This window comes from Gracilinanus agilis, chromosome 1 (genome assembly GCF_016433145.1).
Source record: "Gracilinanus agilis isolate LMUSP501 chromosome 1, AgileGrace, whole genome shotgun sequence".
Classification (NCBI taxonomy): Eukaryota; Metazoa; Chordata; class Mammalia; order Didelphimorphia; family Didelphidae; genus Gracilinanus; species Gracilinanus agilis.
Window position 1 is genome coordinate 20780061 of NC_058130.1, and position 16745 is coordinate 20796805.

Genomic DNA, 16745 nt, shown 5'->3' on the forward strand with positions numbered 1-16745 from the left:
TAAAAATGCGGGGGGAAGGGGGGGGGGGGGGGGGGGGGAGGGGAGAATAGACCTTTAGTGAAATTGGACTTTTAAGCATTCCTGTTGAAAAGATCAGAGCCGCATAGAAATCTTGGAAGTTCAAATATAGTTAAAAGAAACAGAAATAGGTAACTATTAATAAATATTCATAAGTGACTAAACTAAGATAAACTGCTTACATTCTAGTATGGGGAAACGATGTACATGTCCCTCCAAATCTTATCTTGATTGGGGTCTTAGAGGGTATCTAATTATACAAGGCTTGATCTTGTTCTTAAGATTGGAAAGAGAGGTACATGGGAATAAAGGATGGGAAGAAAGGAAGTTTAGGGAAAATTGTTTCACATAAGCAACTCACTTTGAGGTGGCAAAGAATGTGAACCTGAGGGAATGCCCATAAATTTTGAAATGCCTGAATAAGCTATGGTATAGAGGAGTAATGGAATACTATTATGTAGTAGGAAATGATGAAGGGGATGGTTTCAGAGAAACCTGGGAAAGTGTGGATGAATATAGAGTGAATATATTCATTCTGATATAGAGTGAAATACAGGAATCTTAGACGATGACAACAGTGGGGTCAAGACAAACAACTTTGAAAGACTCTGGAACTTTGATTAGCATAATGATCAGCCATAATTTCAGGGTCTTATGCCAATGAGAGAGACTCAAGTGTAGAATGAGGGATAGATTTTGGGGGAGACATGGCTAATATAGAAATTTACTTAATTCTTCATGTTTGTCATTGGGATTTTGCTTTTCTTTCTTTCTTAGTTGAAGGGTGGTGTTGGGATGAGAAGGAAAGGAGATGGATTTTTGCTGATCAAAAAAATTTGTTTAGTATCTAGTTGAGGAGAGCAAACTGCATTATGGGTTATTTAAGTACTGAATTGTGCTGTTGGCAATGTTAAAGGATATGAGATAGTTCAGATTCATCAGAGGACGTTTCATAGAGGAGATGAGACTCACAAGATGGTTCAAATTTAGTTTGGTAAATGGGGAAGGCCTTGCAAACACGAAAAGGATCAACAACGTGCCCCTCTTGCTTTTTTTTTTTTTTTTAAACTCTTTACCTCCTGTTTTAGAATCAATACAGATATTGATTCCAACACAGAAGAGTAGCAAGGGCTAGGCAATTAGGATTAAGAGATTGGCCCAGGGTCGCAGAGCTAGGAAGTGTCTGGGGCCACATTTGAACTCAGTTACCTTCTGTTTCTAGTTTTGGTTTTCTGTCTAGTGAGCCACTAATTACCCTGGAAAACCTTTTTATCCAAGACCATTTTGAAAGGAAGGGAGGGAGGGCGGGAGGGAGGGATTTGATTTACTGTTAACTGCTCCATTCCGGCCCTGTGTCTGTCTGTCCATCTGTCCATGTCACCCCACCCTGGTTCTTGCCTGTCAAGCCTTGACGGGTCATTTCAAACCAGAAAGATGTTAAGTATGGGGCCTGGTGAATGAGCTGGTATCAGAGAGAAGTCCATGAACAGATAGGTCAAGGCCTTTGAAGGAGAGATTCTCTGGAGGTGTTGGTGGGGCTTTTGTTGTTCCATCAGGGGAGAATGTCTATACTGATGATGAGCGCAGTGTGGGCAGTATTAAGGAAGTTTGTAAGGCAGGTGGTTACTGAATACATACACAGGACCCGGGGTCTGACTGCCACATCCTATGCAACACAGGAAGGCCAGGACATAAAGGCAGTTCCCACATGTATTGTGAGGATCACTTGTAAGAAACATTTATTTCAGAGTATACCTAAATGCACAGTGAATGCTCACTTGTGACTGAGGAGGTTTCCAAAGTTCTCTGGTGTCCAAGTAGGTTGCAAAGCATTCCTTGAAGTTTCATCATCTGTTTGGTGCTTCCATGCTTCTACTGTGTGCACATCCCCTCCGTTAGGCTGGTTTTATGTCTTGTTTCTATTCTTTTTTAGTTCTGAGAGTCTTAAGACTTAAAACAGTTAGGAACCATAGAGGACACCTAGTCCAGTCCTTTATGTAACCAGAAAGCACAGACAGTTCTTGCAGGAATCCTTGAGAACCACCAGACATTGACTTAGGCCTTTTGTCCTTGTCCTTTACTCAGCTCATTCTTTTTTTTTTTTAATTTTAATTTTAATTTTTTTTTTTACCCTTGTACTTTGGTGTATTGTCTCATAGGTGGAAGATTGGTAAGGGTGGGCAATGGGGGTCAAGTGACTTGCCCAGGGTCACACAGCTGGGTAGTGGCTGAGGCCGGGTTTGAACCTAGGACCTCCTGTTTCTAGGCCTAACTCTCACTCCACTGAGCTACCCAGCTGCCCCCTAGCTCATTCTTTTTTATATTGCTTTGAAAAGGCATGAGTGGTGTTGAGTAACTTGCATCAAATTTGACAACTTTAAAAATGTCACATGATGAGCACTGTGCTGTCCATCCGTGTAAGTAATTAAATCAAAAGAAATACATTTTGATATCAAGCTGAATCTCCACCATCTACTTGAACATCATGCTGGGCAAGTCTTTTCACCTCTTAGTGCCCTTGGCATTTCTCCCAGACTGGATTGCAGTGGAGTGCCTACCTTTGCTGGTGGAAGGAGTGTCCTCACCAAGGAGTTCCTCATACCAATGAAGTCACAGGTCTGCTTCCTATCTTGTCACCTTCCATCTGTCTCAGCAACTTCCAACTGGTATCTTAGCATTTAGAACTCGAAGGGCAGTCATTCTGACCCTCCTCTCTTCCAGATGAGGAAACTAAGACTCAGGAATTCAGAGATTAGCTCCAGAGCAGAGCCACAATTTGAACCAGGATCTCCTTCAAGTCCAGGACTTGCTTCACTGCACTCTGGTGCCTCCTGAACATTCTCTTGGGTGTTTGTTCATCTGCAGTGGTTTCTCTTCTGTACTAGTGCTGTCCAGAAAGGTTAGGAGGGAAAAACAGTTTGATAGAGTTTGCAGATAAAACTGTTTTATGACTGAAAACTTTCTAAAACGTATTGCCTAGTTTAATAAATCCATTTGGGCAATTGGGGTAACTCAGTAGATGGAGCAAGACCTGAAAAAATTAAGAAAGATCTGAGTTCAAATCCAACCTTTGACACTAACTGTAATTGGGCAAGTCACTTAAATTATTATATTTTTGTTATTAATTTTATAACTTTTTTCATTAAAATGTTTATTTTCTGTTTTATTATGCTCTTCAGAGATTTCTGAATATAAAGGACTGCTTAGCCCTCTTACTGTGCTTCTTCTCTCCTTCATTATGATCATTTTTCTGTTGTACATGACCACTTCTTTACTTGCCTTTGGGCCTGCTCCCCACTTCTGTTGCCATTTTCTGCCATCCACCATGTTCTTTTAGTCTTGTTTTTCTTCTCAAACTTAATTTTTCTGATGCTTCCACATTGATGGTGCTTGGCACAAACTGCCATTAAATCCAGCTTTAAAATGCAGCCCTCCCCCTTTGACTAATTGCATTTCGTTATCTAGATTCTTTCCTACTTGATGCTACTCTTTTTAGGATTCAGAGCACTAACCACGTAAAAGCCAGATAATGGAGATGTTGCTATCTTTTGTTTCTGTGCTATGCTGAATACTTAAAAAAGACTGCACTGATAGTTAACTTTTTAACTTGCAATTAACTCATTGTGAAGAAGTACTCCAGCTAAACTGCACGCCTAACCGGAAAGAGGCTGCTGCTTCTCATTAGGAGGAATGTATTGTGCTAACTCTGGCTTTAAACCCCATGTCTTTATCAGATGAATTGCAGGGGGCCCAGTCTGAAACTGAGACAAAGCAAGACATTCAGCATCTTCACAAGGAGTTGATTGAAGCTCAGGAGCTAGCTAGATCGAGTAAACAAAAAAGCTCTGAACTTCAAGGTGAGACTGAGATCGATTTGCCTCTTCACTGGCTGCCGCATTAGCGATGAAATGGTGAAAGGAGGAAAAGACAGGCTAAGCCTCCTGTCCCATCTGGGACAGAGAGGGTGCCAGACTCTTACTATCTTCAGAATACTGTGGCCATGACCCTTCAAGTGACCAGATGTTCCTATCACTAACTTTGCCTCCCTGCTGATGAGTAGCTCTCTATCTAATAAAGTAAAGAGACCTATTGAGGAGGCTGTGGGAGTTTGAACCTCCTTGATAGCTTTTCAGGCTAAATTGAAATGTATTGCTAAAGGGGAACAGAGGAATTCCTATTATCACTGCCTTCTCTTTGAGTAATTACTAATGTTTCCAGAGCTCTATTCTTTCAAATGCCCAAGCAAAATGTTATATTAAAATGAAAGATTTGTGAGCCACCTTAAAGTTTCTTTTAAGGGGCCATAGATATTTTTAATGGGCAAATCATAAATTAACACTGAGCAGGCAAACCCTTTGCCTTACTATCTGTCTTTTACATCTCTACAAGTCAGTAAGTATATGGCACTTGTTATGTACCCAGCACTATCGAGATGCATAAATACATATTTTTGTTCCCCGTTTTCTGTACTTAACTTCTTTATATCATATTCATGATAAATAGCATATATCTTTGAAATATGTCAATTAATAAACTTAAGAGTCAGTCTGGTTATCCAGGCATGAAATTTATACCAGTTCAACAAAACAGAGGAATGAGATCTGAAAGACCAGAACACAAAGTAAAAATATGAATGAATAACAAGTAGAGAGGCATAGACAGAGTCCTGGGTAAGAATGGTCAACTTGTTGCAAATGATGGGATTTGGGATGGGCTTTATGTCAGGAAGGAGTATTTCCAGTGGTTCTTGACTACTTTGTTCATATGCTACTAAAATATTTAAATTGCTTGTCTAATCACTGAGATTGGTTACTTAACTTTGGTTTCCTGCAGTCAGCTTTTGAAGGACATTTCACTTAGAAATGTTCAACTGGTCAACTCCAAGACTGTTTTTGTCAATTAATATGTTAAACTAGATATATTTTTGCTTCCACTTTTAGCACTTCTGGAAGAAGAAAGAAAAGCTTATCGATCACAAGTTGAGGAATCTACAAAGCAAATACAAGTCCTACAAGGTATGAAACAATTATATTTGTGAGAAAATATTTGGATTTCCTTTTTATTTGTATTGTTTAGGTGAGTGTTTTTGCATGGTCACTCTCACTGAATAGAGATTATCTTAATTATAATATAGTTATAATTAAAAATATTCAAAGGACTCGTTTTTGGAAAAGAATATAACATTATTGATTAGGTAGCATTCAACCAATAAATTGGTAGTCTCTGATCCTTTCAAAAATCAAAGACCAGGAAGTTCCTTCAGGCAAGTCTATATATAAAATTTGGGAGCTCGTTATTCAGCCCTTCCCTTGGACTTCCTAAGATATCTCTGGTTGGTAAAAAGCTAATGAGGAAGTGGCCTTAGAGACCTCAACTCTTCCCTTGTTACTTCATCACAGGAGAAGTGAGTCCTCGTCTGAGTAAGGAAAATGCCGGCACACCCTTTCCCTACTGTACTTTCATTTTTTAATTTTTATTTAATTTTTATTTTTTAGAAAATTTTTTCCATGGTTACATGATTCTTGTTCTTGCTCTCCCTCCCCCCCTCCTCTCCCCTCCAGTAGCCAATGCACATTTCCACTGGTTTCTTCCTGTGTCATTGATCAAGACTTATTTCCATATTATTGATAATTGTTCTAGGGTGGTCATTAAGAGTTTACATCCAAGTCGTGTTCACATCAACCCATGTGTTCAAGCAATTGTTTTTCTTCTGTGTTTCCACTCCTATAGTTCTTCCTCTGAGTGTGGGTATCGTAATCCCTCAGAATTGTCCTGGGTCATTGCATTGCTGCTAGTACAGAAATCCATTACATTCGATTTTACCACAGTGTATCAATCTCTGTGTATAAGGTTCTCCTGGTTCTGCTCCTTTCACTCTGCATCTCAATTCCTGGAGGTCTTTCCAGTTCACATGGAATTCCTCCAGTTCTTTATTCCTTTGAGCAAATAGTATTCCATCACCAGCATATACCACAATTTGTTCAGCCATTCCCCAATTGAAGGACATACCCTCGTTTTCCAGTTTTTTGCCACAACAAAAATAAATATTTTTGTGCATGTCTTTTTCCCTGTGATATCTTTGGGGTACAAACCCAGCAATGGTATGGCTAGATCAAAGGGCAGGAAGTCCTTTAGCTCTCTTTGGGCATAGTTCCAAATTGCCATCCAGAATGGTTGGATCAGTTCACAACTCCACCAGCAATGCATTAATGTCCCAATTTTGCCACATCCCCTCCAACATTCATTACTCTCCCCTGCTGTCAGCAGCTTAGTCAATCTGCTGGGTGTGAGGTGTTACCTCAGAGTTGTTTTGTACTTTCTGTACCTAGTGTACTTTCAAAGGGACCCAAGTTCACCATGGCTGATCAGCTCTGCCTTTAGTGCTCTCAAGGTCTTATCAAAAGACAAAAGGTCTTAGCCCAGTTTGATAGTGTGGGGGGGAGTAATCTTAGCTTGAAAGTAGGCTGTTTCAGCTTGACCTTGGGTAGCTAAGGGGGAAATGTTTTCACATAGAAATATTACTAATACATTATTACTTTTCCACACCATTCACAGGGAATCCCTCTTCCTTTGGATTCTGTGCAAGTTATTGTCTATGCTGGTGATGGACAGCTTTGTTTTATGCCTCTTTTTTGATATTTATAATTAGGAACAATGAACAAACTGGATCAATAAAAAATATCTCATGCTAGACTGCCATTATGTAATTGAATTGGCATCTCACTAAGTTATTCAGTATACAAGTAAAGACACTATTGTTGGACAGTGATCTGAGCCCAGAATTGAATAGGTAGAAGAAAGAAGGCTAGGTTTTTTAGTAGAAGTTAAAATAGTTTTGGTGATCATATGCCAGTCCTTGACATAAATAAAAAGTCTATTTTTTAATCATCAATATTCTTCTGTTGGTGCTATGTAGCTGTGAATCATGGAACATCACAGTTTTCAGGCTATCAAGTTAATGGTTAATCCTAAGGGCAACAGAGTGGCATGTAATTGATTTTAATAGGCATCAAGATATGACTAATGATGACTTGCACATAAAAGGTGAATTAAAAAACTTCTAGGAAATAAAGAAAAGGAAATGTAGCATAGAACCAAAGATAATAGAACAACTGACAAACTCCCTGTTGCCTATCAGCATGTTGAGTAGATCCTATAGTAATACTGAGGGTTGAAAATGGACAGAAATCACACATAATGAGAAACTACAAGGCAGTTGTCCTCAGTAAGATTGGAAGGCAGTCTTTATAATTTATAATTATCCCTAGACCATTGAGTCCTTGAGATTCTAAAGTGAGAAGGGTCATCTGGAGTAGATATTGGGGCATGGAATAGTCATATGGGATGCATGGAATTTTTCTGCCAAAAGGGTCAGAATTCAGAAATCTTAAACTAGAACATTGGGCTGAAACTAATAAGAAATTGAACTGGAATGAACATAAAGTTTTAAGTTTTGGTTTATAAAAGCTGCTTCAGAAGTATAAGTTGGGGGATATGGATATGACCAACTAGCAGTTCAGCATGCCATATTATTATTAGAGAGATAAACACAGAAACAAAAGAGTTCCTGAGCTCAAAGGGCTTACATGTTACTTGGGGACAGGGAGAAAGATGCTACAAGTTATACTCATATAAAGTAAGTGATTATAAGAGGAGGAGCCCTCGCAACTTTGAGTCTAGTACCTGAGCTAAGTGAATGCAGAAAAGGATTCTTGATCACAGTCCATTCCAGGCGAATTCATGGATGTAGATAGGGAAAGTCACATTTAAGGAAAAGCTTGTATAGAATGTAGGATGTGTTGAGTAGAAATGTGAAAAAGGTTGGAGAAATAGATTAGAGCCAGAGGATAGCAAATGGCCGTTCCAAATTAGGTGGGAAAATTCTTGTTTTGATTCATAGAGGAGTCATAGTGAAGTTTTTTGAACAGGGAAATCATTTCTTTAGGTCTGTGGAAGATAGATATGAGAGGGTGACAGAAACTAGTTAGGAAGCTAGATCCTATGCCAGGTAATGAAGACCTGTGACAGTAGGAATGGAGGAAGGATAAAAATGTGAAAGTGGTGGGATTTTAGTATAGGGAAGGGGAGGGAGAGAAAGGTCACAAGTTACTCTCAGGTCCTGAACCTCTGTGAAGAGAGATGATGATATATATATTTTTTAAATCAGGTAGTTTTGAGGAAGGAAGGATTTGGGGACAAAAATGATGAGTTCGTATTTTGAACCTGTTGTGTTTGAGTTTGTTATGCAATCTCCAGCAAACAATTACAAATAATGGGATTTGGAGATAGGTAGAAATATTAGGGCTAGATTATCAATTTGGGAGTCAAATAAGAAGAAATAATATAAGATCATTAAAAATGGAGAGGTTTATAGAAGAGAACCCCTAGATAGCTTTGCATGATGCCCAAGTTTAGGGAATTAGATACAGGTGATAATCCATACCAAAGGAATCAAGACAGATAATAGGTGAGAGCAGTGTCTCTTGGATTCAGATATTACTGTTAAGGCATCAGGGATGTCCAGGATGATGATGAGTAAGGAAAGACCATTAGACATAATAGATATTGTTGGTAACATTTGAGAGCAGTTTGATTCAGAGGTTTTTAATCTGGGGCCATAAGCATATTTTAAAATATTTTAATAACCCTGATTTTAATTGGAGAAGAGATCAAAATATAGATTACATAAAGTTGTTAAATAAACTAGTAATCAAGTGGAAGCAAAAGGTGCAAGACCTTTCAATGTGTTGTGGGGGAAAGTATGAAGGATTTGGAGTCAGAGGATCTAGTTAGTTCTTCTGCTGCTTTAATGTCTGTTAAATTTTGAGCAAATCACTTCTTACTTTTCTTATCCATAAAATAAGGGGGCTGGACTAGATGATGCCCGAAAGGCCTTCTAGCTCTAAATGTTTAAGCTTTTGTGAAGGATGATGGGCTCAGATGAAGGAGGGGCAGGGAATGAAGAGACTTGAGTGTACTTATAGATTGCCAAGAAGGAGCCAGTAGGTATGGAAACTGAAGATTTGAAGGGAAGGAGAATGAATGAAAAAGTATGAATGATGTGCTAAGGACTGTACTAAGTGCTGGGAATAGGGATAGAAAAGGGATAATGGGAGGAGGAGGGTAAGGGTACTAGGGGAAAGTTTAGGAAATGTTAAAAGATATCAGTTCAATACTGTATAATCCAGTTTGAATCACCTGCCAGCCCTGGGAGGGGGAAGGTAGGGAAAGAGAGGTTTGATCATATAACTTAGGAAAACTTGTGTGAAAATTTGTCGTTACATGTAATTGGTTAAAATAAAAACTATAAATATAAAAAAAAAATCAAAGCAAATTTGCTTTAAAAAGACAGTCATTGTTCTCATGGGGGAGACTGCACATCCAAGAAGGGTTCAGTTGAGTGACAACTGGAAAGAAAGAATTAGTGTTTTTTAGGGTATAGCAGTATGACAGACTTTTGTGCATTTCCTTTAGTGTTGGTTTCATCTGTCAAACCATATATACCATATATATTTCTGACCTTGAATCATCTGATAATCTTTGGCAGTGAGAATTTTCTTTTGGGGTCCTTATTAGCAGTGTCTGATAAGGAGACAAAATTATAGGCAAGGTATCTACAAGGTTTGTCCCACGCTGCATGGACTTATGACCTGAAGGCCCCACTATTCTTGGTGCTCTTTGATGACTGGTCTTGGGCAGCCTCTAGGGGGATCCGAAGAGAGGTGATGGTCATGTTAAGCTCTCTCCTATCTTGGAGATTATTAAAGTTTTTGATTTTTACTTCTTTGATACCCTGCTACTGATTATCTTGTTCATTTGAGCTGCACTTTATCAGAAATTTGAAATTTTGTATGCAAAGCTTCATGAAGGACCATGATGGTATCTAGGATAGATGGCATTGTCCCCTACCAGCCCTCCCTCCTTTGAAAAACAATAACCTTGTATAAGAATTAAATTTAAGAGCCTCGCTCATGCCATTCTACTATCTCTTGGTTCCTTGATCAGAGAGGAAATACTGAACTAAATGGACCATGAACTCTGCCTCAGGGTGGCTGAACTTAGCTTCTGGATTTCATCATAGTAGTATGAGAAAATAATTGATGCTCTCCATTTCTTTTTTAGCCCAGTTGCAGAAGTTACATATTGATATTGAGAACCTTCGGGAAGAGAAGGAAAAGGAAATCACAAGCACAAAGCATGATTTGCTCAGTGCCCAGGATGAAATTCTGCTGCTTCGACAAGTAGCAGACAAGGCTGCGTCTGAGCGGGACATTGATATTGCTTCCTTACAAGTGGAGCTTCAGAAGGTCACGGAGGAGCTGGAGCGGTGGCGGAAAGCAGCCTCGGAGTATGAGAAGGAGATTGTCAGCCTACAGTCCAGTTTTCAGCTCCGTTGTCAGCAGTGTGAAGATCAGCAAAAAGAAGAAACCTCAAGGCTGCAAGGTAAGCCAGCATGGTGGGCATCGTACAGAAGACACTGGAGGCAAGAGTGACTGCTCCCATTTTACCCTATAACATTTAACTGCTTTTCAAGATCAGTCATTCTGGATCATAAGCCTTTTTCTTTTACTTACTTTGGAAGGTAAAAGAAGGCTTTTCATTGTAGTTGCAACAGAATACTATATTTTCTTGCTCTGATTCTCTGTGCCAGGACTCATTCCTTTAGGCTTCATGGAGTGTTTCCTTTTTTTGGATCCAGAAACACTATATTTCTTAGTGTTTTCAGTCTGAGCTTTCAAGAGGTGACCCACAGAGGGTTCTTCCTGTTTCCACTTTGTTCCCTGGTTTTCACTCCTGGGTGGTTTCCTTTTAAGATTGTCATTTATTAGGGTTATAAAATGTGTAAAACACAGTTATAAAATGTAATGTTCTTTTATTATATGTTTGGCATATGCTTCCCAAAAAGGTAAAAAACAAAAAAAAGTATATCAACATTTCTGGCTTAGGAAAAAAAATGGAACCAATCGGGCCATCATCATTTGTGGAATGGTCAAACAGATTGTGCTAGATAAATGTAATGAAATAATATTGTTTTAAGAAATGATCCATGTGATTCAGAGCTACCCAGCACAGAATAGAGTGCCCGGCCTAGAGTCAGGAAGACCAGAGTTTGTATCTGGGCTCAGACACTTCCTAGCCATATGACCTTGGGCAAGTCACTTAATCCTGTTTGTATCTGTAAAATGAGCTGGAGAAGAAATGACAAACCTCTGCAGTGTCTTTGCCAAGAAAACCCCAAAAGAGGTCACAGAGAATCACACACGACTGAAAACAACTGAGCAGCAAAACAAAACAGCAAAGACACTAATAGGAAAGGAAACAATTCTGAAAGACTTGAAAATTCTGATCAGTGCAGTGTCCATTCTACTCCAGGAGACGGACAATAAATCAGAAGGATTCTGATTCAGAGGTGCAGAGGGCATCATCCAGATGTTTCTTGCTGGTTACAAAGAAGAGCTTCCATTTGGGGCAGGCAGAACTTCATAGGAGGTTGAAATGATTCAAGAAAAAGGAAGAAAAGAAGGAAAAAGAATGAATGAAATATTTTTAGAATGAATAGAGTAGAAGGAATAGATAAGACAATTTGTTCAGTTGTATCAAACAAAACATATGCTTGAAAACTACATATAACAGAAGTTCACACAATATTCTTTTATTTTATTTATATTTTGTTTCATATTTATTGACATTTAAGATCATATTAAAATAGTTTAAAACTATTAGATGGAAATCCTAAGAGGTTAACCAAACTAAAAGATAAAAAGTTAATAAAATTAAGAGCTATTTTTCAAAACAGTAAAACAGCCAATTAGCTAATTTAATTTAAAAAAGAAAAGTTGAAAAATGTTAACACTATCCAGAAATGAAAAAAGTTTATAACAAATGAAGGAATCAAGGAAATTTTTAGAAACTATTTTGTCCAATTCTATAACAATAAGACCACTGATTTTAAAATGATGGATGAAAATTGAAAAGAATATAAAATGCCCAATTAGCAGAAAAAGAAGTATACTTAAATATATTTGAATTTACAAGTCTATTAAAACATTAAAAAATAATCCCTTCAAATATTGTATAAAGTATTTCCAAAAAAGTACAAGAAAGAGGTATTCTAAATTCCTTCTTTGATACACATATAGCCTTAATACAAGAAAAACCAAAGCAGAAAATTTTAGTCAAAGTAAAAGCAAAGAAACTATAGAAAATTTGTTCAATTTGAGGAAATCAATGAACATAAAAGATCATATTAATAACAGGAATAGCAAAAATTAGATGTTTATGTTAATAGATTCATTAAAAGTTATTTCTTTCAAATACAATACCTTTTTTTTACTGAAAGCATAAGAATAAGTAGACTTTTCTTTAATAGCAGTAGTATTTATCAAAATTAAGACCTAGTAATATAGGTAATGACAAATTAGATGTCTTTCCAATAAAATCAAGTGTGAAAGCAGGGATGTTCATTCTCACCACTGCTGTTTGATACAGTGCTAGAAATGAGAGCTAGTGCAAAAGAGAAGAAAAATAAATGGAAGGAATAAGAATAGGCAAAAAGACAAAAATATTGTGGGTTTTTCTGTGTGTTTTTTTTTTTTGTTGTTGTTGTCGTTGTTTTGGCAAATGATAGAATGCCTTACTTAGAGACTGAACCTTAGATAGCTAAGTAAAAATTAGTTGAAACAACAACTTTATCAGTATTGCTGGATATACTATAAACCCACATAAGTAATCACCATTTTGGCTTATTATCAATACCAAAAGGAACCAAAGGAAGAGAGAGAAAAATTCCATTTAAAATAACTATAAATGTATAAAATACTTTGAATTCTGCTTCCCAAGATGCACATAAGAACTACACAATACAACTATGAAATTTTTTAGAGATAGACCTAAATTATTAGAGAACTATTAGTAGGCTGAGCCAATAGTGGCAATACCACACACATTAATTTACTTGCTTGTTGTCATACTGACCAAACTACTAAAGAATTATGGAGCTAGAAAAAAATCAAAAAGTCAAAAGTGTCAAAACAAAAATTTTTTTTTTAAATGGCAAGCAAAGGAGCCTTGGCAGTACTGATTGAGTGAAGTGAGCAGAACCAGGAGAACAAGTTATACAATAACAATGCCATTGTAAAGTTAAACAACTTGGGAAAGTTTTGGAATTCTGACTACAGTGTCCAGTCATAAGTTCTGAGGGCCATTGATGCAGCCTGCTACTCACTTCTTGAAGGATAATAGAATCAAGATACAGAATGAGACAGCATATATTTTTGGACATAGTCAATAAAATATTTTTCTTTATTATGTCTTTTTGTGATAAGGGATTTGTTTTCTTATATTTTTTCCCAGTGAGATGAGGAAGAGGAAATAAATGTTTGTTAATTGAAAAAGATTTTTTTAATAAAGTTCTATTAGATAAAAGATCTAATGTAGACATAGTTCACTGGGAATAATAAAACTTTTCATCATCTAATGTTTACAAAGTAGATAAGTTCTAGAGCTTTTCTTGTTTGATAGCAAAAAAAAGATTATGTAATGAGAAATTGAATTTAAAATTTGATGGCCCCATCTATTTTTGTTTTCTAGCATCAATTGATACCAATCATAGAGTCTTTATTTCTCATTTTCAATTGAGAATTAATTAACCAACAGTGTTTAAAGCATATAGCTGGGGGGAGAGCCAGGCCTTGAGTCAAAAGGACCTGAGTTCAAATCTAGCCTCAGATACTTTCTAGCTGTGTGACTCTAGGCAAATCCCATAACCCCCATTGCTTAGGCCCTCCTACTCTTCTACCTTGGAACCAATACTTAGTATTAATTCTAAAACAGAAAGTAAAAAGCATACACTTTCACAAATGTAATTGTCTGAAAGTAGGCAACTGTGTATATTGTAAGCCCACAATCAATTGCTGTTTGAAGCATTGTAGCAGAGATATTGGAAACTTCAGAAGGGCAAAAACCCATCTCTTGAGAGGACCTAATGAGAATTCATTAGCAAAAGCTTTACAAGTGACCATCTAACATCTGCATATAGAGCCTGCTGGAGATCTCTATGTCAGATTAAACTATGCTACCTATAAAAGGTATAAAAGCTATGAAGAAATGAATGCCTCATCTGTGTTTTAGCTCCACTCCAAGAACATGAGGCCAGTTGTCTAGATCTATCATCTCCACGTAATCTGATAAGGACGGCTTAGTTGATAAGAAAATAACCGGACATGGGAGACGATCTTGACTGTTAACTCATAGCTGCTTCTCCGACGTGCCATTGAGTCACAAGTTTATTATATATGAAAATTTAAACTCCCTTTCACCCAAAAGCACAAGGAAAGTTTCTCACAGCTGCCCAGAGCTGCATTTTTAACATAGACAATACAACAGGCTTAGAAGCTTCAGGGTGAAGATAAGAACCAGGTTGGACCTTCAGGCCGTGATTATCAGCAAGCTAAGTCTGGGAATATTTTTCTCAGGGGCAAACGCCCCTGCTAAACTAAGGTTTTGGCCTTGGCCGCATTTCTGACTAAAGGAGAAGAATGTTAACCTTTTGACTACTGGTTTGCTAAGAGCTTAAAGCTTTTCAATAAGGCCACAATACTTTTCAACAAGAAAGGGTGTGGATCACAAAAGGGGTCAAAAGAGGAGCCTTAGATTTTTATCTATTTGAGAATCTGTTTCTCTTATTGGCTTCCCACAGCCAGTGACAGCATAACTTTAAAATGGCAGTACTTGGGTACTGGTCATGTCCACCATTCTGGATAGGAATTATCCTTTAATGATTTTTTTTTAAAAATTAGAATGAAAACAGCATACAGGCCAATAGTGTTCAGGAAGACATGTGTTCAGGAAGGCGTATGATGTGTTCCTTGGAGACCATCTTCTGTACTTCCTAGAATTTCCATGAACTCTCTATAAATCTCCTTATATTTCCCAAAAGGATGGACATAAATCTATTCCCATTTGTCCTTATAATGAGATCTTTTCATTGTCAGCAAAAAGAAAAAATCAAGCATCCATTAAACTGAGTACATAATGCTTTTCTTTTGATGAAATATTACTAGTGGAGATTTTAATATGAAAAGAAATCTCATTTTTAGATGAATATTTTTGTAATTTAGGAAAGACTTGGTGGCTTATGTTTCCTTATTCTTTATTTCTTTTTATTTTATTTTATAAATGTTTATAAATAAATATTATTTATTCTTTATTTCTATATTCTTTATTCCAGAATATAAAAATAGAGAAAGCATTTTTTAATGGAGACATACTATGTGGGGACTTTGTAAAATGATTTTTTCTATATTGTTATAATAAATAGATTAAATAGAACCAGCAATAAGCAAACAAACCAAGAAAGCTCATTGCTTCTTCAAGATAGTAGTAATTCTAAAAAAAAAAAAAAAAAAAAGATAGTAGTAATTCTGACATTTGGGTGGGAAAGAGGTTAGCTTCTAAATGAATCTCCAAATATATCCATCGAATTTATGTCTCACCTATAGGTTCAAAATAATGGTATGAATAAATACATTTCTGATTAATTTTAAGAAAGTAGTTGGATATTTTCCCCCTTCTCAGTTATCCTAAAATTTATTTGCCTACATATTTGCCTACAATATGGAATAATATTCTTTGATTGATTGCTTCACAGGTGAATTGGAGAAGCTGAGGAAAGACTGGAGTGTATTAGAAGCAGAATGCCTTTCTCTAAAAAGGGAAAATGTTTCACTTTCATCAGAACTTCAGCGACAAGAGAAAGAATTGCATAGGTATGTAATTCAAAAGGGAGAAGCAGAATATTTCTTTATCTTAATTTTTCTTAAAAAAAACCACCCATACGTTTTGTCTTTAAATCAATACAGCATATTGGTTCTAAGGCAGAAAAGTAGTAAGGATTAGGCAGTGGGGGGTTAAATGTCTTACCCAGGGTCTCATACAGATAGGAAGTGTCTGAGGCCAGATTTGATCTCAGGACCTCCTGTCTCCAGGCCTGGCTCTCTCTACTGAGCCTCTCCTCAATTTTTATGTTAACTTTTTTTTATACTTATATACTTTTTATAATGGAATGTCCAGTATAACTTGAGGAGTTCAGTAGTATTGCTTAAATAGCTGTTTTGTGCAAGGTATACTTCTGGGTCCTGAGTTTATCTGTAGCCAACATATTATCCCACCTGCTTTCATACTGTCATGAGCGTGATTCTAGATTTCCTCAGAAAATGCAAATCCATTGGAATATTTCCCTGAATAAAGTGTCATTATGAATATGATTCTACTACAGAGATTTGATCTCATATTCACTTTCAAATGCAAATGATTTTTGCCTTCTCCATACTACTGCTTACATTCCCCCACACGCCCTCAAACTGCATGTGCAGGGAATATGATAGGTCCCACCTTTGGAATTCCACCAAGCCATGGGAAGAGAGAAGAAACAAATAAGATTGTGAATCCTCAAAAATACAAGCATTTGTCGTATATTGCAACTTGCTTAATACTTAGCTGTTAAAAATCTATTTTGTCTGCTTATTGACTATGAAATTAAGAGAGACTTTCAGCTGGAATGGGTATGATAGTACCCCACCCTTCACCCCTCCCAAAGAAAAGAAAAGAAAAAGAAAAACTTACTGAAGCACTTTTTTCACTGTGCACAAGGAAGACCAGAAGGTATTAGAGACAAATAAAAGAATTTTGAGAGTTAAGTATTGAATATAAGAAGAACAAACAGTACA

General features: G+C 37.0%; 1 protein-coding gene across 5 annotated transcripts in view; it reads left to right on the forward strand.

Annotated features, from left to right (window-relative positions):
- LOC123232362 (sarcolemma associated protein) overlaps positions 1-16745 on the forward strand; it is a 157243-nt gene that overhangs the window by 130375 nt on the left and 10123 nt on the right. For 3 of the 5 annotated variants that reach the window (XM_044658969.1, XM_044658825.1, XM_044658903.1), the window contains exons 14-17: positions 3753-3875; positions 4959-5033; positions 10141-10461; positions 15668-15785. In XM_044658969.1, the coding sequence (XP_044514904.1) occupies positions 3753-3875; positions 4959-5033; positions 10141-10461; positions 15668-15785 (637 nt within the window). The remainder of the gene's footprint in view (positions 1-3752; positions 3876-4958; positions 5034-10140; positions 10462-15667; positions 15786-16745) is intronic. The other 2 variants (XM_044658999.1, XM_044659018.1) reach the window with 1 other exon arrangement.